This window comes from Lepisosteus platostomus, chromosome 2 (assembly GCF_059453375.1).
Source record: "Lepisosteus platostomus isolate fLepPlt1 chromosome 2, fLepPlt1.hap1, whole genome shotgun sequence".
Taxonomy (NCBI): domain Eukaryota; kingdom Metazoa; phylum Chordata; class Actinopteri; order Semionotiformes; family Lepisosteidae; genus Lepisosteus; species Lepisosteus platostomus.
Genome location: NC_142612.1, coordinates 74,520,900 through 74,542,435, shown reverse-complemented (window position 1 = coordinate 74,542,435; position 21,536 = coordinate 74,520,900). Strand labels below are relative to the sequence as shown.

At 36.7% G+C, this 21,536-nt stretch overlaps 1 protein-coding gene across 4 annotated transcripts in view; it reads right to left on the bottom strand.

Moving 5' to 3' along the window:
- rsrc1 (arginine/serine-rich coiled-coil 1) overlaps positions 1–21,536 on the bottom strand; it is a 116,455-nt gene that overhangs the window by 10,987 nt on the left and 83,932 nt on the right. For 3 of the 4 annotated variants that reach the window (XM_088618136.1, XM_088618126.1, XM_088618145.1), the window contains one exon: positions 15,663–15,731. The exons of the other annotated variant lie outside the window; for it this stretch is intronic. In XM_088618136.1, coding sequence (XP_088474262.1) covers positions 15,663–15,731 — 69 coding nt within the window. The remainder of the gene's footprint in view (positions 1–15,662; positions 15,732–21,536) is intronic. 4 annotated transcript variants of the gene reach the window in all.

Here is a 21,536-nt window from a genome sequence, read left to right as displayed (position 1 = left end):
TTCTCAAAATTACAATGCAGTAAAAGCTTCTGAATAGATGCAAATGAGGGGCTAAGGTAATCAAGTGTAATTTAAAAATGTATGAATTTAGATATATTTAGTTTATTTCCAACAAGGATATATTTTTTAAATTTGTTGGATTACCTTGGGTGTGACATTTCTAGATTATCATTACAGAGTTAAAGAAATACCACATGAAATAGCCAGATTAAGGAAACTTTCCAGTACTGGTACTTACAAACAACTGTAGGAAACAACACATCTATACATTTAGCAAAAGTAATTTATTCAAAACACCTATTGCTGCATAAATGTTTTAACTATTTTAGCAAGCAGTTGTAATTATGCTGGTATGCATACTCCATTACTTTAAAACGTCTGAAATAACAGAAGAGTGGCAATTAAAATTTATTTACAGCCCTAACCACTACAAAGGCAAGCATCTGTGCCTCTCTTACGACTCCTCCTGAAAGACAGTAATGTGGCTTACTTCTTTGAAGACAAACATTGCTGCAAATTGTTTGAGATATTGCAATTAACCATATGGTGTTTAGGGAGAAAAAAATAATGATTTAGATTCCTTTCAGCTGCCACTGCTTAATTCTCTGGTGTCTCTGCATAACTGGAATCAGTAACTGGTCATAAAATGAAAAAGTGTCTTTCTAAGCCCATTGTGGGTGAGCTGCTCTATTTTTTTCTTTAATGTTATGGCCATCTAGAGAATGATTAAACTTGATAAAGGAAACCTAGGCCTTTTCCCTACAGAGGTAGACAGACACTGGAAGCGCTCATACATCTTGATGTAGAATTAATTAATTTAACAAAAATCTTGGTGTGCCAATACTTTTAATTGCAGCCATATGAAAAGTCTTCACATAGTACAAATTGTCATCTTCACTCTTAATATCTATCATATCTTTTTTTTTAAATATGCAAAAAAAAAACAATCGCACTGTACTGTGCCTTGTACTGTACGTGATTATAGATCTATTTAATCTGTAAACTGTACAGATTGTGTTTGAACATTTGTGTTGGTAATACAGAGATTGCTCAGACCACAGGTTTGTCTTGTGCAATGAGCAAGATCTTCCTGCTTTGATTAGATCAGTCCCCAAGTCTGGAATTACCTCAGAATCTGACATTTTAAGTTTCTTTTATTGCAGCCTAAATTTCAAGAACAGCACTGCCCAAGTCCCCTGGTTGATTTAAAAGTGCTCCTGCTTTGTTTTATTGGAATGAAATGACAAAGCCATTGCTAATCTAACAAGTTCCCTCCCCACATTAGCAAAGCCACAGCAAACCCACTTGGCTTCCCCTGCCTTCCTTCTAAGAGGAGTAATTAATTTGACGATGGACCCATAAATTCCTCACTCACCGTTAACAACGCTCCAGCTAAACGCCACAGCGTTGAAAAATGAGCGAAGGTATAGCGAGTTATTAGAGCAGTTTACTGCAAATTACTGCAATTGCACTCCCTCAATCTGCTGCATTGGATTAGAATAAAACACCGCTGTTAATCTTTGTCGTCCTGAGTTATGATAACAGCGCTTCTAAATGGCTGTGCAAGCTCGTCTGCATGCGGATAATATGAATACTAATCAGGATCACTCAGTGGGTCAGCAGATTAAGATCACAGCTCGTGCCAGATGCTGAGGTATCCCCTGGAGATCTGAAACATCCACGCCAGGTGGCTGTGTCAGCCTAATGAAGCCGAAGCACAGACACCGGGGGGGGTCCCCTGGTCCCAGTGGACACATCTCTACTGACCGAGGTGCTCTGCTCACCCCTGGAGGCACCAGTCGCTTCTCACTTAGCAACCCGCAGATCTGGGCGCCCAGCAGTACGTGAATACATGCCCGGCCACTGATCTTTTCCAGATAGCGATCGACGCTCCTCGTTCAGTAAGAACCAAATGATAAATTAATTATCCAAACACGAGGCCAAACAATAGGCACAACAAACGGCACGTGCCATGCTAGTGAAGCACACTTGAATCTTCAGTGCCATCTAAATTAGTTTTTTTTTCCCCTTCTGTGGTTTGATGCTGTTGCATTCTAAAAAAAAAAAATGATTGTATTCTGTTTGGTAAATTTGATGCAGTAAAATAATGAGGAAAATATACTATAGTGTAAAAATGTAGTCTAGAATACTCTGATTTAAAAATGTTTCCAACTAATTTTTGTGGAAACAGATTACAAACATATTTGCATAAGTACAGTATTGTGTTTACATATAATTAAATGCACACTGCAACAGAGAGAATAAAAGAAACAAATTGATATTGGTACCTTGCTTACCAACTGCTTTCTTTTTCAATTGCAAGAGTATACTCTGAATTCTATACTTGCACAAAGACACAAACTGAGAGCTGTCCTCTGGTCATTTTTTTTTAAATTCCTTACACATATGCAAACACACTGAAAGCCTCTGTATGCTATAGGGGCAGTTCTCATCGGCAGAACAAAAGATATTGACTTTTTCACACCACCCAAATCCCATACCAACCTAACTCCTGCAAGGTAGCAGACAGTTAAAAGCTTTCTTCTCCCATCATACCTTGCATCAGTCTGACTTCCAGAGGCTCTGCACCAGGCTGTATTTCTCCCCAAATTACCCATCTTCCTCTGGCATTTTCAGAACAGCTTAGTGAACAGAGAAAGGTATAGACCCCATTTCTGTTTTTGTAATCAACAACTGTGTTTGCTACAAAACAAAATCTTGAAGGTGCTTGCACCAGGCATTTACAAACAGCTGTTTGGCAGCTTTTTATTATCCCTGCTATCTTAGCAGGAACCACGGGGGTGCTGTAAATACCGAGGAGTTCACCATTCTCCCAACTACAAAATTGTTTTTCTTTTTGCCTGCATAATTAATCCTAGGATTTAATTTGATTCTATTAGGTATGCTTCCCCAGCATTTCTGTTACTATTCTGAATTCATGACAAGTACAATGTACTGTATAAGAAAGCAAGTTTCAGAATTTAACTACCAAACCATCTGTCAAAGTTGCAAAATAGGGAAATAGTCATGCGCAGACTATAAAGCCAGGGTGTATAAAAATATAAACTAAAAACATTTGTTCCTCATCAATCAATAACTCAGAAGAAAATATGCTTTTCCAAGAAAAATGTAAGAAGGTCTCAAGTGGACAATGATCAGTGCAGTTAACAGCCTACATGGCTGTAAAAGGCCAACTGAAGACTACAGTGTCCACTCATAATGAAAACATATTAGCATAAATATTTGGGTTTGTTTTTTGCATGGAGCCTACTCTCATACCTCCTCTCTTGAAAAAGTTAGCTATAACCTGCTTTGGGGATCAATACTCATATTGTGTGTAGCACCGTGGGTAATTACTCCCAGATGTCATAATATGAAAAAGTCTGCAGATGGTTTTCCATCTGCAGGACCTCATTACGTCACTGTAAAGTTTGAAGTTTTCACGCCCTGAAAGCGATCTCCTCAAGATAAGGTCTTTCACTTGTAGATATACTTGTTAGTGATCTTGGAGAACAACAGGAAAAGGCACACAAGAAACCAATATTGGCAGCAAGATAAAAACAAAATATAGAAAATCCAACTTCTGCACCGAAATTACCAAACACTGAAAGGAAAAAACATCGTTTCTTTACCCATATCAGTTCCTATTGAAGATACTCTTGTGCTTAAGCTGAACTTTCTCTTTTAACTAGAGTAAGTAGTTATTTCTACAATAAAAGCAAGCATACAGCTGAGGAAAACAACAAAAGACTGAACCAGTCAAGTTGAATTTACAAAGCTAGAATATTGTGTTTTTATAAACTCCAGGTACAATTGTGAAAACTGGAATTCTCTGTTTCTGTACACTGCGGTAACAGTTATTATTTCCTGCGGTGCTGTTTTAAATAATGAAGGCTTAAATATCAGAACAATGAAATGATATTGATGTAAGCAAAAAAAAAATGTCAATAGTTAAATCTCAAGAACTGATCAAGCTCACATCAATGGCCTTAACTTTATAAACAGTTCAATTCATAGAGAAGTCAAGACTACTAATCAGATCACTGACAGCCTAATTTGCCAGATAAAAACAATGAAAGGCAAGAGTATTAATATACTTGCAAATGTCTAATGCTTCCCTGACATACTGACTCCTTTACAGCAACCAGTTTTTTTTCTTTAGCAAACAACCCATCACAGATCCTCAGAACTCTTTTCCCCAGACACTCACTGATTTCCTCTCAGAGGCAAACTGTGGGTGACTTATTAGTGGCTCATTTCTGATGACCAAGACTCAGAGGTCATTGCCACTGTCCAAGCGCAAATTAAATAGGCCAAGCCACTAAAACGAAATCGCCTGACCTCTGACGATATCTAATAAACTTAAAGCATTCCAGTGCATTATCTTACCACCTAGAAGGGCACTTTAACTTATTGCAGTAAGAAAAGTGTGACCTCATTGAAATCGAACAGTGCTCAGACGAATTTGACCACTGCCCTAATATTAATTAAAGACGTCCTTGCAGACGAGTTATTCTAATGACATCATTAGGTAAGAGCCTGAAGCAACCTGCGTTAACTCTTTATGTCTATTGAGGTGCATCCGTCTGCCTTTTCTTTTTTAAACGTAGTGTCATCCAAATGTATTCATACCCCTAATAAAACACAAACAATAAAGCTCAAGTAACTGAAAGATTTACAGATTGGTTAAGGTTTCTAGCCTAACAAAATGTAAAAATATCACACAGTAATCTTAATAGCAGTGCTAGTAGCAGTATATTTGACAGAGCAAAGTCAGATCTGTCATAATTAAAGCCCAGAAAACATAATAGTCAATCCTCCACTGGCAGGGGTTACACTCATTAGACCCCACCATCAGTGCACTATGGGTTTCTGGCATTTCAGAGGAGAAACCTCTGAATTCCTTCTCTGTGTAGAATTGCTCTTTAGTCTCCACTGGTGAACTGCCACACTGAGATATAATCACAAATGTTCACTTGGACTGAGGTCTGGAGATTAAGACCAGTCGAGAACACATATTTTGTGAGCAGTTAACCATTCCTTTGTCAATTTGGATATAGTATTTGCTTTGAATCGTGGACTGTGTCCTGCTGGAATGTCCATTTTGGCTACACTTGAGGTTTGTGGGAGAAAGAAATAAGTGTCTTTAGTTCCAAAATATCCTGGTGCATGTAGGATTTCATGATTTTACCTATCCTGACAAGCACTCCAAGACCCAAAGATACAAAACAACACCATAACATAACAGACTTACGATATTTCCCAGTGGAAAATGTTGGACATGAGCTTTACAGCAAACATAACGCTGATGACCGTGTCCAAATAGCTCAATTTTCATTTCATCTGAGTAGATGACACTGTTTCAGTAAGCATTCAAACAATGTCTGGCAAATTAGTCTCCTCTTTATTTTTCGTCCTCAGAAGAGGCTTCAACCTTGGAACCCAGCTATGAATGAAACATTCAAACAGGCAACTTGAAATGGTATTTTTCGACACTTTGTATCCTAGTGTGTGTCAGAAATTTCCAACTGCTGCCTATGGATTTACAGTTACCTCCTAAGCCACTATTTCACAGCCAGACAACCTCGCTGTATCACTACTAACTTGAAAGTTGAATCACTACTTGCCTTGAATCTCATATAATGGATGCAACAGTCTAAAGGGTGAATTTTTTTTATAGCCACCCCCCAACTTGATCACTTACCTGCAGACTTCAAAGAGCTCTCTAACTGCACCCCTGCTACTATGGAACGTCTTCCTTCCACGTGTTACCTTCTAATATACCCCATGGAAACAAGAAACCTTCAGAGGCCCCTATATAGTTCTGGAAGCTTCCATTGCACCTCCACAGAGCAAAATGTTAATTCCAACAACAGATTTGGTTTTACTGAATTTTATTTAAAGAAATACTTAGCGGTGCAAAAACAATCTTGTTTTTGAGAATTTAAATAATTATATGATAAACATGACTTTGCTCAGTGTAACAGTATTAATTTTTTAAGTGAGACACCTTATCCAATCTGTAACTCATTCTGCTATACCCGTATAATGCATTTTGTTCATTATTTTCATCTGGGGTATGAGTAAATACGGAGTCACCCGTTACACAAATATAAACATTACTTATATTCATAACTAGAAAATAAATCAAATATGTTATTATATTTAAATTTAGGCAACACTTAATTCAGTATGCTTCTGTAATTCAGAAAGCAATAGCGCTGCATTATAGAAGTGTACTGTGATGCCAAACTAAGGGACACTGCAGCAGTAAGCAAGTTAGAAGGCAGTCACTGCTGACAACATGCTCAGCAAGAATAAAGACTCATAACAAATGGTTGCTTACGGTTTCATCAGATTTGGCCGAGCAGTTCATATGATACTCTTCCAAAGAACAATCAATCACAGCCTGGGAATGGAGAAAAAAAAAATCGCTGGATGACCTGTAGTCTAATACCCTCAATTGGATGATTGGTCCCCAGGCTGTGGCTAAAAAACAGTGAAATGCCAGCATGTATATATGGATGGACAATTCTTCTGTATTCCCCAATGCAGTAGGCACACGATTATGTATCTTCTCCTAAGGGAATCTGTCACTGCTTCGTATCTTGCTCCTACCAGGTCATTTCCAGTGAACAGGTTCAGCTCAGACTTGGCCCCACCTAGATAAAGCCCTTTAAAGTAAAAGGCCTGACTAAAAGTAAAGTGCCTTTCACCCGAACGCAAGTATGGCTACAAATAAGAGGAGGACATTCAGACTGTCTAGTCGGTTTGGTAGTATAATAATCAGCATAACCTTTTCTGTTGCCATCATATCCTACATCAAAGAAGCATATAGTACCACCTAAGGTGCCTTTCTTCTCAGCAGATACTACACAGACAACCAGGCTGTACTCCAGATTTTTAAAAGGCCCATTTCTATAACCATATGACCCCTCTAGAGGCTGCAGAGGGCGGAACAAGTATGTTTTGATTTTGACATTTGGCCATTTTGCTCCTCTGTGTGTTGCCATTGGGCCACTGGATGAATGATTCCAGTGAAAGATACGTAGGTGTCATCTTGTTGATTTTTTTTTGAATAAGCTACGTTCATCGTGATGCAGACCACTTGCTGAAGTGTTACCTTCATTCCCCCTCAAATTGGCAACTACGTAGAAAAAAATGGAGCAAATGTTTTGGCAATTCTACTGCCATGTCAGTTTTATACAGCAACTTTTCTTGATTTCGGCTTTAGACTTATGGCCAAGTCAAAACTAGGCATAACTCAGCTGCTTTCTACTTAACACCTGTTGCCGATCACATAGGCTTAGCTCTGTTTTCAAGAACAATGGGGATTGCTGATGATGTGTTAATACATGCAGGCCATGGTGCAATATCTAAACTTGAACCTTTCCCACACTGTAACATGATCCTAGTATGATTTCGCTTCAAAGTTATAAAGCACAGCGAAAGCACCAGAAATCCTTTATGAACTTTGCACGTCTATAAACCTTACGCCAAGAGTCCTAGTTCACAACACACAGCCTGTCATGCTTTCCGAAGAAAAAAAAACAATTGCCGTGAGTATAATAAAATCCTGACAGCTAACAAAAGTAACACACAAAGATGGGTGAAGGCCTCATGGCAAATACAGCAATATTTGTTTTAGTCTGATAGCAATCATCTAAGACACATTCTGTCTAGAAGCTGATTTTTACCAAAATGAAGCAAAACTTGCTTGTGACCTCCTCTACGTACAGTACACATACAGTGCCTTGAAAAAGTATGGGTTATTTTATGATGTTAAAAATATATTTTAGATATAGCACCAGGCCACTTTATTGAGCTACATGAGAAAAGGTGTATGAAAAGGTATTTGGACAAGAAAGTCAGAGAAGACTTGATCTGAATCCAACTGAGGCAATATGGGACTACCTGGATGCAGAAAAAATGCTGTCTAATACAGTACCAGTAAAAATGTTCACAGAACTTTTTTGTTATAAAGTTCCCTGGAATAGTATTTCTAGGATTAGTGCTCAAAACATGACTTAATCTATAGAGCTATAGAGACAATATGAAAAGGATTAGGTAGAGACACAAAACACTGGCCTTTCTGTCACTCACTAATACAAATAACAAACAAATATAGTTGCCTGTTCATGACAGCTAGAATAGGATACCATGACGATTCACTGGAATTACAAAGAACAATAATATATTCATTTTTTAACAGAATAACCCAAACATTTGAAAAACAATACATTTTACAGCCTCTTGAAAGAGAGAATGAAATTATTTACGCAAAGTCTCCCAGTATTCCTATGACAATATATTGTGTTTGACCATCCATAATTTCCAGATGTCCTTTAGGCACAGCTGACAGTATGGACAGGGCTCAACATGTAAGGACTGCATGAGAACGAGCACTTCTCATGATGGACTTCAGCCATAAGGGGAGGATTTACAGAGACCATGAATGCCCTATACAAGAAGAGGAAAAGGTAAACATGACAAAAAGCAAGAAGCATATTTTTGTGCCACTCACTCAGGTAGAAACATTGTAGGCAAAAATGGCCTAATAATGTGCTGACGCCAGCCTGCTTTCCAGACATTAAAAGCAGAGAAGATAATTTGATCTGGTGAGATACGCAAACACACCAGGTGACCTTTGCTCTTTGGTTCAGCTAACTGGCAGGACAGAAAACGAACCACTGCCCGCTGCAGTCTTATCTTACCAATCCTACAGTACATCTAAGAAGCACTTTTTAAACTATCTTTTGTGTTGCAGATGCATGTAGAAATGAATTCTATCCTAAAATGAACAGGCAAATTACAAGGTGGGTAGTGAAAACAATTCTTCTCGTTTTTAATTGGCATTAAATCTTAAACAGAGCAGCATGAGTTGAACAAAAAAAATGGGGGAGGGATTCTGATCTTCAGTTAGGCTTTGACTGCAGTTTTTTTTTCTTATTGTGCATTTCGTTCTATTTATCTTAGACCTTATATTGAAAACAAACACTCATTTGAAATTAAAAAAATACACATTAATACATAAAGCATCAGTACACACCGACAAAATAGATCTGTTCTTCTACTTTGCTGTACTTACAGCTGAGTACTAATTTATTTGGTAAGGCTTTTATCTCCCTTTCCTGCAGAAAGAGAAGAGGTACGTCCTGTCTGACAAGGTCTCAGCATGTTCTCACTCCTAGCTTCTCTGTCCATGTGGGGCTGCGTTTTCAGACTCTCTCGGACTGATGTTCCTGGAGCATGTGGCACATGACTTGTTCATATAAATGGAGCAAATTAAACTGTCTCCACAGATATCCTATCACATTTGTAGCCCTCATTTCTCTGTTTAACACGTGGGGGAAGACACCACATTATCAGCTTGCAGAGGTCGACCCTGGGATATTAGATTCTGCCACACAGCTCTCTCGTACTAAACCGAGGGGAAACACTTAATCACCCCTGCCTTTTCAAGAAAAAATCAACTTTAAATTTGCCATGATGAAAAATCAATAAACCAGTAATTGCTTGGCTTATCATCGTGTGGAGAAACAAATTGGGAGGCGAAGCTTGGCGTCCACACAGATTTGGCTGTAAGACACGGAGTTTCAGGATCAGTGGGCTAGAAAAGGGAAAGGTCTCCGAGTGATAATTAAATCTTCTCATACTGATTTTCTGCCAAATTTATTTCCCGGGGGAAAATAACTCTGATTCAGTGCTTACCAGCCAGGCATAACTAATCATTGCGACGTGAGGTACCATAACTTCAAGAAAAAAAAACAATTCAATCAAAATACATATGTAAAACTGAAAAATCTAACTTTACCAGATTAAATCAATCCTGTAGAAAATGAATGTACCGGTAACTTATCCATGTTAATGAAGCAAGGGTTCAAAGCAGAAAAAAATTGCATGGGTAGTTTCATTTTCAGGATGATTTTTACTCCCTACTTTACGCTGTTTGCTTTATGCGTGGCACTTAATACTGAAGTTTAGAGCAAACATAAAAGTGTCACTAGTAGTTCAAATTATGTCTGTGCAGATGGTGTAAAATGTGTTTCCATAAACATACTCAATAATACAACAAATCAATAAAACAGATCCTCATACTGCTGAAGTACATAAAAAGTGGAATATGTCTCCACTTTTTGAACACTGAATCAATACAAACTGGATTTCCTGAGATAAAATCATATTGAATTTTTGTTTTTAGCCCAGCTTGAACAAGAGAGTAACAAGTCATGCAACACTGACATTTGAAGAGGATTTTATATATTAATACAGATATTTATAAGAAAAAAACTACCAGTGGTTCCCATGAGGTGTAAACCAAAACCCCTTTTTCTTTTAGAGATTTGATCAGTATTGTTTTCCAACTGTGAACTCCCTGATTTACAGCACAGCTGTTTTTTCCATAACCTCACAGCCGCGGTTTGTACTGTAATACGTCAAATGGCATAAATTGTAAGTAATTTACATCATTTTGTATTTTGTAATTAATTTTATAAGCGAGAGAAAAGGCTAATTACAACATTACAAAAGCTGTAAACAGTGTTATGAGAAAAAACGGAGAGGGATTCCATTTTCCAAACTTAAAATTCTGAGAAAAAAAGAATGAATAAACGCTGCATTCTGACTTAATAAAGCAAGATTAAAAGACAGTACAAATTATGTTTACCAGGTTCTAAATTTCTTTGCTTGTCCTTCAAGTGGCAGTAGGGACTGTGGTAATTAAAACATTTAAAGCAGTATGAGCCCCTGGTCTCGAATCTGATACTCAGGTCAGTCGCCTGTAGATTCTAATTTGTCCTCCATTTGTATTCATGACAGGAAAGTGCTAAATATTTAACAGCAGTCCAGCAGGAGTTTGTATTGTTGGGCTTGGAGGTCAAATAATTTGATTTCTGAGCAGATTACATTTAGCATCAATGTCCAGATTCTACCCTGTTCTGTAATAAAAATAAAACAAAAGTAAAACAAGAAAACTACTGCAAGGTTGCGGGCTATTACAGTACGGTCACTATCCAAACAAGCAACCAATAATTTTGTAACACCTGAAACCATGCTAACTTCAAAAACGAATATGTCATAAATTGGCAAATTAAGTCTTAAAAAGATTAAGCCACAGTTTAAAAAACTAGCTAAACAAGTAAATGAATGAATGCTCCTGGCAACAGTATCTGTCCTTTTTTGTCGCTTTAGCTCAGAATAACCTTTTTATTAAATAATTATACGTTAAAATAATTATAAATTATGCCATAATTTAAAACCTATTAATGTAAATGGTGTAAAATTAATCTCACCACTGTAAAGCTAGCCATAGCCATAATTAGATAGAAAATAAATTAAATGTGTGGTGCTGTTAACTACTGTTCACTAATATTAAGAATAAAACCAAAATACAGTATAATCTCTATACTGTAGATTTTAAGGCAGCTTCTTCTGTGATTGACAACACAGCTAGTTAAAACATGATTAGGTGCAAATAACATGCAAGGATGAGAAGACGAAATGCTAAACTGCACATATAATGGTCACATAATTTGCAAACTGAAATATAAACGGGCACAAATTGAACCTATGACCTCTTGTACAGACACTGTAATTAAAAAACATTTAAAAAAAAATGCTAAAAGATCGCTTTCTCAGCCTTAAAACTATTTATGGCCTTGTTTATCTCTCAGAATATGAGTTAAAAAATCATTATTTCTCTCATTAAAATAAATTGCAGCAATTCCAATGCAAGACTGTGGGCACATTTTCAGGGACATATGAGGTCTGTAAAGCCAGTAATTCCTAACTTGCTCTACTGTGGATTTAAGCCAGTGGTTTCTTAAGAAGATTATTTGTTTAGAAATGTACTTAATTATAAGAAATGTGTTGCTTTTATGAGTATTAAGAACTAAGCTATTTTGTGTCATTTTTATAAAGGCTTAAAATTTCAAAATAAAATTATACTGATGTATTTGACACCATTTTCAATGTTGAATACTCCACTGATAATCACTTCTGTAAAGCCAGCAAAACAAAGAATATTAAAAGTCTTAAGGAAACAAGGGTTTGATCTTTGCATACAAAAGAATATCTGAATTACATTTTTTTAAATAATTACCCAAGAGTGCAAGTAGTGTATAAAGAGAGCTTCTTCTGTACAGATTCAACTGATCTTTTTTTGTTCCTTTTTTAGAATTGTATTTATCTAAAGGCTTTTAAATTCTCCAGTCATAAAAGTTTTAGATAAAAGATGCACAAATTTCCTTTAGATTTAAATTTACTGCTGCTTTGTATGTCAGAAAGTGCCGCAGTGTGTTACAAGCCAAACACAACATATCTCTTTCATTTCACTCTAATGGTGCCAGTGTAATGGGCTTTCAAGGCCTCAGTCTATGTATGAAGAACTCCACACACACAAAAGGATGTCACAACCTTGAGAGTGTTTGTCTCAGCTCTGTCCATAAAGGGTAAATGAAGAACAGGTACAAAATTGTGTTGTGATGCTTTGACTTTCAACATTATTTGCACTTGGAAATTGTGAAAGTTCCAGTACTCCATTAGCTCAAATAGGTTTAAAATACACTGACAAGAGAACGATTTTAAATATATAAAACTACATGCCAATGGTAGCATTTATTAAGAAAGTGAGCTTAGCTTGAAGTTCAACTTACTAAAATGAAGCAGACAAAGTTGAGAGGTTTCTCACTACAGTATATGTTCCACTGCTACAACTATTTGACTTTAACTGTACATGCCAGTCAATATCTATACCACATTTCAATAAATGCTCTCCTCATTCCTGAAAACAAAGTTGGAGGTAACCACAAAGAATCCCTTATATGAGAGGGACAGCAAAGAATCAAAGAGGAATCAAGTTTTTCCTTAATTAAAAAGTCTCAATCAATGACAAACACCATGTAGCCCCTTTCATCTGATTATCCCCCTATTTCTGTTTCAAAGATATAAAACTACACCCTTCTGTATTGCTACAGCTCCCTTATAGGGTTATGGCTTGCCTGCTTCAAGCCTATAAGCATTCAATTTTATTCAGCGCTACAGTATAGCCATCATTGTTGTTCTTATGTTTTCCATGCAGCTATATAGCATCCATACCTTCTTGCAGCCACCTAGTTAAAAAACACAGACAGCTCTAATTTTAAGAAGCAATGAGCTGTTTTTAGCCATCCACAACATCAAGCTCTATCTCCTATACTGTATATGAGCCAATATTATAAAGAAAAAACCCATTTACAAAATCAACCGATTCCAGGGCAGAGATTACAGAAAGAAATTTACATCAGAAACTTACCTGACTAGGAGCTGAAAGCTGTAGCCAGGAATGACACACTCACTCAGTGCTTTGGCAGCATTTCTACTGTTCAGAAAAGTTTTATAATTTCCTCCCTTTACCGCAAGAGCAGAGGAGAGCAGTGGAGTAATTAATTCCTGGTGGTTTGGTTTTAAACTAGAAGGAATCATCTGAAAAACTCAAGGAGGTTTTAGGAAAAAATACCACACCTAACTGTCCTGCTAGACGTAAACTGCAGATTGGACAATTAACAATGTTCACATACACTCATACCAGACCTATTTTAAAATATTATTCACAATTCTTTGACATTGACACAAAAAATATTTTTCAGAAAGAAATAAATAGCTTTTGAAGGCTACAGATTACATTTTTTAATTATATGAATTCTATGCATTTATAGAAGACTTTTCATTTCTAAAGATCCCAAAGAAGACTGTAGGTAGGACCTCACTTGATGAACTGCAGCAGCCACCTGGTTGACACACGTCAACCATTCTGTACCAGCTGCCCCACTACACTGCAGATCAGACAGAGAAGTGAGAAACAAGGTAAAAATTAGGTAGGCAAAAATGTTTGAACTGTGAAGCGTGTACATATATGTTTATTCACAGGGTGAATCTGCAGCAACAGATATGTAGTAAAGTGTATAATTTCCTCCTAGGTTCATAATACAGGAGTCCTCCCTTGTATATCGATTCAAGATGCGAGATTTGTGGGCAATGAAAAGAGAAAACTTCTTTGTTTGCACCTGAGACAGTAAAGAAAGCAGAAACACCATAATCCAGAGAAACCATGTAAAGGCCTGGCCAGAACTATCAATGTGTAGAGTCTTATGTTATCAATCAGTGTCTTGAGGTCCCTCCGCACAGAAACTGCAGTGTCCAGACAGGTAGGCTGCTCTTTTCAAGGCGCACGGAGAAGGAGTCAGTGGGATGAGTGTGACAGAAAGTGGATTGGTTACCACCTTCATCATCAATGCTGCCAGCAGGGAAAAGGTCAGAACTCCCCAGAGGAAGCCAACAGTACTGAGGATCATCAGATCTCTTACAATGGGTGACAAGCACCATACATCTGGAGCTTGTTTGTCAATCATGGCCTCAGACAGACACCCAAGTGCTTGCATTCATAAGACCACTGACCCATGCCCTGAACCGGGACTGTTAAAGGTTGTTGTGAGAAAACGTACCGACCTCACATGGGCAAAACGAGGCTGGTCAGTGGGATACAACATGCATTGGAAAATGGAACTTCCAATTATAATCTACCTGAAATCTGCAAAAACAATACTCATAAAAAAAGTTCTGACCGAGAATATAAAGAGCAAGCAACGTCCCATTTCTTTTACATAAATACTGAGCATCTGTAAAGAAACTAAGTAGAGTATGACTTCTGAAACATATGAATAATCATAGACTCAGGGCTTTTTAACTGCCTTCCGTTCTGGAAGCTTTCAAAGAAATACAGCAGTTTTGAACCATATACTGTATCTTGCTCAGGCTTTTCTGCAACAGTAACAGAAGATATATTCTGAAGTACTCCATTACAACATGAAGCATAAGCAACAATGTGGAGTAGTGACTAGGGCTCTGGGCTCATAACTGAAAGGTCTTATGTTCAAATCCCAGGTGGAGCAATGCTTTTGTACCTTTGAGCAAGGTGTTTCACTTAGATTGCTCAGGGACAATAAAATGCCCACATTTAACTACACAAAATGAGTTGGAATGTAAGTCACTTTACGTTTAAAAGTGTTGGCTTAATAATAACTGTAGTAACAAAATCACATATCAGCATATACAGCACTAATCAATCCTACAAATAATAAGGAAATAATTTCCAGTAAAATGCTTAAAAGAAATGCCTGATCAAGGACATATTTAAAAGCAGAAACTGACAGTGGAACCATGAGGAATATCATAAGTGAGAACAAGTTGCATATTTGTATATTAAACCTAACACACTAGGCTGTGTTTAACTAATTTTTTGGTACTTCATGCATTTCAGATTCTGACTGAACAACAGCAAGGAACAACAAAACTAATTAAAATCTTCAAGGTAAAGTTTTATGTTAAACGTTGTATTATTACACTTAATACAAAAGGCTCCATCTGGATGGCTTCCATGTATTTTCATTTCTGTTTATGAACAACCGCATTTTTTTAAAAACCACTATGAGGAGCTAAAAAGGAATAAAACTGGTGTTGTTAACTTTCAACATCACAGCACATTGTTGTTAACACCTTTGTTGTCTGTCTCTATCTCCTTCATTGCACTGAAATTCAAAGCGTCACAAGATAAGCTTAATTATGTGCCAAACATTACAGCAAGCCACACTCCCACCTCACTCCTGATACCATAATTGATACATTACCTTCTTCTTTCTTCCTCCTGGCCTCCTCGTCTTTCTTTTCCTTTGCCTTTAATACTTCATCTGTTTTGGCTGCAATAGAAAAAGATCAGACTAAATGCCTCTGTCTTTTGACTACTTCCACTCTGGATATGGTCCACCAGCTTGTTTAATTTTCAGGGGCATACAAAACCTTAGTCAAACTTCCCCTATCATCCCAATAAAACAGAATTTCACCTGCAATTCACCAGTAACAGATTTTGTCATCTTGAAGAGGAATTGGAGAGTCCTGATCTGTGAATCAGAGTAAATGCTACAAGCATTTTAAATGTGTATGTTTGCATTCCTGATTTTTTCAAAGTGCCTATTTTTTGGAAGGCAACAGAACCCTTGTAAGTCATGCAACCCACAACATTATGAAAACTGGAATGAATATATGTAGAACATATGCACTTATTGTTAACCTCGTATCGCTTCTTTAAATTTCTCACGAATTTAAGAGGAATTTGAAACAGCAGCAAGAGATCCCAGCAAGCATCAACAATTAAGAAAGCTTTTAAAACCGTCAGCTTCACCTCATTAAGTGAGCCCAAGAGCAATTAAAATTAAAACAAGAAAATAAAAGCAAAGAAATATAATGGCATTTTGTTGACATTAAAATGAATCATTTCATGTCACAAAAGTATAAGTTTTATAGAGAACTATAGATAACTCTATTATATAGAGTATATAATAATGTATATGGTACAACAAAAAATTCCCCTATTGTTTCATTTATAAAGAAAAAGTCAATCAAAAGGTAATTCCTTTACTCAGTTTGGGTATAGGAAATAGATTTACACCAGTTAATAGATTTAAACGGTGGCATACTGATTCCTGTTTATGGCAGGTGTCATGAGCTTACTGCGAGACAGAAAAAAGTCATTTCAAGAGCAAATCTAAATGTGAGTGCACTTTTACATTCTAAAGCATTGCTAGCATTGTAATTTCCAAAAACTCAATAATAAATCTCCTGGAACGGAAATGAGCCCACAAAACAAATCACCCTCTTTGGCAATCACTGGCTGTCATCTCTGGTCGCCCCTTTACTATTTGGAAAACTGTATTATTTAGCAGGGCTCTCCCAGACTCAGCCTCAGTGTACAGGCATGGAGAAGTCTAGCAGCAAGGATAAGGCTTGCACCCAACTCTATTCTTTCATTTTTCACCTTGTTTTCCTACTGATTTTATTTATTTTACATTTAGATTAGTGGTTTAGACTCTTTGGCCCTGTTTTCAATGCTGATTTTGTATATTTTATGTTCCGAAAAAACAAAGGAGGAAGCAGTCTGTCAAAGGATAATGTTACTGGTCAGATATGAAAAGGATAAACTTAGGGACAAAGATCAGCAAACAATTCCATCTTGTGCCCGTTTTCCCATTAGTTTTATTGAAGCGGTTGCAGGATTAATGGAATACCTTTTAAAAACAACCATGTAACTTTCATGGACTGGCACTGCAGACGCTGACTCGAAAGTGGTTTATTGTTGAATGTAGTGTAATTTAATTCTTTAAAGAAATTTGAGCGCTGAGAAACATTTGAGAACATATTTTTTGGCTATTAATTTTCACTGTTTAGTTTTTACACTGCTTCTCCCCCTGAATAATAAATATGTTAAAGAAGATTTAAAATATAAAGCAAAGTATGTAGGGACTATCAATATATCCTGTAAATTAATTAAATTTCTGTTCTAGCACATCATTTATTCCAAAGCATTAATGTCTCTGAGGAGCCATTTTCCTTTATTGCTATCTTATTGCCTGATGACTGAACTATGTGGAATTGAGTCTCTAATTACATTATACTTAATGAGTTTAAACTTTAAAAGGCAGAACTGTAAGCCACTTAAAACTACCTGGGCCAGGAGGGGAAAATCAAGAAGTTCATGCACAATAAGGGAGACAAATGAAATATAATGTTCCAACTGTTGCTTTAATGTACTGGAGCTACCAATGGGTGTAACAGCTGTCTAGAGTTCAAAGAATGCAGAGCAATGGTTTCTTGAGCTTTTCTGTCAATATGTCTTGGGTGAATTTGCAAAGACAGCCTGTGGTTGAACTGGCTGACACATCCTTTTTCAACAATAACACTTTTAAGTGAATTTTTAGAGAATTTCTAGATTTCAAGGACATTCCCTAAATGTCAAACACGGCATGTGGTTTGAAAAAAAAAATTAAACTTTCACTTTTCCTAGAAAAAAAGGAAAAAAAAACAGTGGCAGACAGAGAGCTAGGAATGTAACACACAATCTGAAAAACTGAAATTAATATCTGTTCAATAGCTTAAAAAAATGAGTTTTCCTAAACCGCATTATACCAGTTACACTTCACTATTCTGATTAACCTTAAATTCAAATTTGATTTCCAGGTCGATGTGCAAAGCACAGCACAATGGGTCACAAGGCCTGCTCCTTCTTTCACTTACTTCAGTTGCATTCCCTGTGAATGAGACACATCCCCATAGCACACATTTTGATAAATCCTAATTTTGCTTTTTTAGTTTTGGTGAAACATCCTCAAATCTATTTCTGCTTCGGCCTTTTGAACAAATCAAACCCGTATGCTGCTCTCAACAACTCTGAGAATATCTGTGGTTTTACATATTAATATATATTATAACATATTAGTATGTGACAATGAAGGCATGTTTAATGGGAATCAAAGGCAAGCTAATTCAATGTAAAAATATTATTTGAAGGCTACATTTTAAGTTTAGCTGTCATACCTTTTAATAAAGTGTTTTGTACAGGTGCCAGCTTGATCCTGGTGTACTTTGCAGGAAGACTATTTGATTAAGTAATAAAAACAAACTATTAGAAATGGTAAAGACTTATACTTCATTTACACTTCATTCTCTCCATGCTGGAAGGACAAGGATAATAGAAATTCCATTGAAATCCAATTTTGATTATATGTGTAATTGTAGATATACCCCTTGAGTCATGTAAAATGCTAGGCTAATGTTTCATTCAAATTATCCCGCTTCAAACCACATTCTACTCTTTACAACCATCTTCAAAATGTATTAGCAGAGCTCATTAGAGTGAAATTTAATAATGCAAACATCAGGTGGATTTCAAGAATCTCCATTATCAACAGAAGATGGATGGCTTATATATAGCTCTTGGGCCAACTGGGCACAATTTAGATTCAATAAACTAGCAAGCCTGAATTTGATTTATCTATTACAGTATGGTAGTTTGGTATTTCTTAGTGATTTCCTATTACTCTTTAGAAAGAACAATTCATTGGTATTACACAAAAGGCAGGGAGGTCACCACGGATAAATTATATTAAAGAAAAATGTGAGATGTGTTATTAAATTGCTGTATGCCATGAATATATAAATTGCCGTAACAGCATGCATCTTTTGCCATCCCTCCCCCCCAAAAGAAAATGTTATAGGGATAGCATTTCAATCGTTCATGTCAGGGCTAGTCCTTCAGATAATGTCCTACAGTAAAGGTCATGGTTTTAACTTGAAAAAATAAACCTCTTTAAAAACTGATTGCATGGAATACTTTTTAGCACGAAATGTATCCAAACTATCCCCTTCAAGGAGAATGTTTATCAATAGTTTTGCATGGTATTTCTCAAGCTGTCTTAACAAGAAACACTTTTCTGGGTTATGGTGTTGCCTAAGAGCAAGCAAACACCAAAGGTTCTGCCTTCTAGCGCTGTGCATCAGCCAGAGCTAATGAATATTTGCATTCTCACAATTCATATCTATCTGCACATCTGCTTCAGAGAGGATCTACCGTATGTGAACACAGCTTCTTTAAATAAAGAGATCTAGTCACTGAGGAACTGTGCTGTTAACGTATATTGAAAGCCATGTTCTGTCAGTTTTTAACACGGATAAAATTCCACGGCAACCCAATTCACACTTCCACCTGATGAACAGTCATTCAGGAAATCGACTTCAAGTAGAAACATATAGATTGCAGCAGTTATTATTAACAAACGCTTCATTAAGCCTAATTTAGGTATAAGCGGGTCTCCTCACTGGCCAAAATACTTACTTCCTTCTGATGCTCCTAAGGTAGCCAGACTGAAATCGAACACAGGAGCTGTGAGGCAGCAGAACAACCCATCATACCACCCCGATGCCTGACTAGCAGGTCTGCAACTATCAGATCAAACACGGCTAGAGTGTTTTGGGAAGACAGACTAAGCTAAAGTAAGTCCTTTTCTGTTCTTAAGAACTTAGGAGGAACAGTACACTAATATGCCAAATACAATTTAATAACGGCATACTTAAACACGACAATTCATGGTAATAACATGATTAAAGATTAGCTATCAGCTATATCCTTAGACTACCACTCCTATCATGTCACTAATTAAGACCACTTACAGACACATTTTTAATATGTATGCATTCATATGCATATAATAATATTGAAATAGTAGGTCTTTATATTTGTAAGATTAATAGAAAGGTAAGTTAAAGGCATTTACTTTTTATTATCCAGTGCCTTACTTTTCAGTATTGGAGTATCAGGTTTGTAGCTTGTACGAAACAAACAAATCCGGTCAAATACACTGAAAGAACTAATCCAATCACAATAAAAATAAATCTCACCGAGAGTGAGAATAAACCTAAGTGCCACAAAAACATTTTCTAAATATATTTGTAATTTGTGTTGATTGTTGTAATAATATTTCTGCTGCATTTAAAAACCATGAAGCACTTTAAGGAATCTAAAATGTTTCTGGAGCTAAGAGGCCTTGTATTTATGTATTTAAAATAATACGGGGGGGAGATATAAAAAACAGACAAGCAAACACACATGACCTCTAAATGACTCCAGGGTCAGGGCACGTGATTTTAGAAAGTGTGGGGGGCGAGATATTAGACAGAGATAGCATAGCGTTAATGTACCAGTGCCTAATGACTGCTTTCAAAGGGACTCCAATTACACCGTTCACTAAAGTCCGTCTCAAAGGCTAAAGCTCGAGCCACATTTTTGCGGGGTGTGAATTTACATTTCTCCGCATCCAGTGTCGAAAATGGCACTTTGCAAATACAAAAGTTAGCAATAATTCAGCGAAGCCGATCAGATCGCTTTCATCCTGCCTCAGGGCAAGCAAAACATTTGAATCCTTTGTGATTAATTACATAAACCTAATATCAAACAAACAAGTTATGTGAAGAATGTTGGTCCACGAATTTTCTAGTAGCAGAAACTCGCCCCAAACACCTTCAATACCCCATTAGATATGATTTGTTAGTTCTAATCTTAGTCCACCAGAGGCCTTTCATTCCTTAAGCAGTATTTTGAAAACTTAAGAGATTTGATTTGATTCTGTCGATTCTACCTTTCATTTGTTTTGCTTCTCTTTTTCACTTTGCACCTCATAAGTTTTATTCCTGTTCCTGGCTCTTCAGAGAATTGCACTGTGTTATTACTCGTAATGATCAGATGTGAAGATGAAGCTTACCTTTATCTTGGCAAGATTTTTAGAAATATTTTTTACATGACAGAAAAAACAACCATTGTGCAAAATTACTGCCTTCACTGAGGGAATGCTCTCCCACTCAGAATTGGAAAAAAGAGGGCTGAAGTCATGTAGGAGCTAAAGAGCTTTAAAGAGTCAGAAGCAAAACAAAAAAAAACATGAACAAGTGTGCTGAGCCCATTTGAAAAATGTAATTATACTTTACATAAACTGATGTTTATTCTGTTTGATTTTACTTCATTAAAGAAAATTGATAGAATACACTCATATGAATCACAACACCTGAGTTTTTCATTTTACCCTTTGCCCCCAAATAGTGGCAACATACTACCGTTGGCCAAAACAGCTTCCAGTTTAAGCTTCTTGGGGCTGCATTACTTATCAAAGAATTACAAA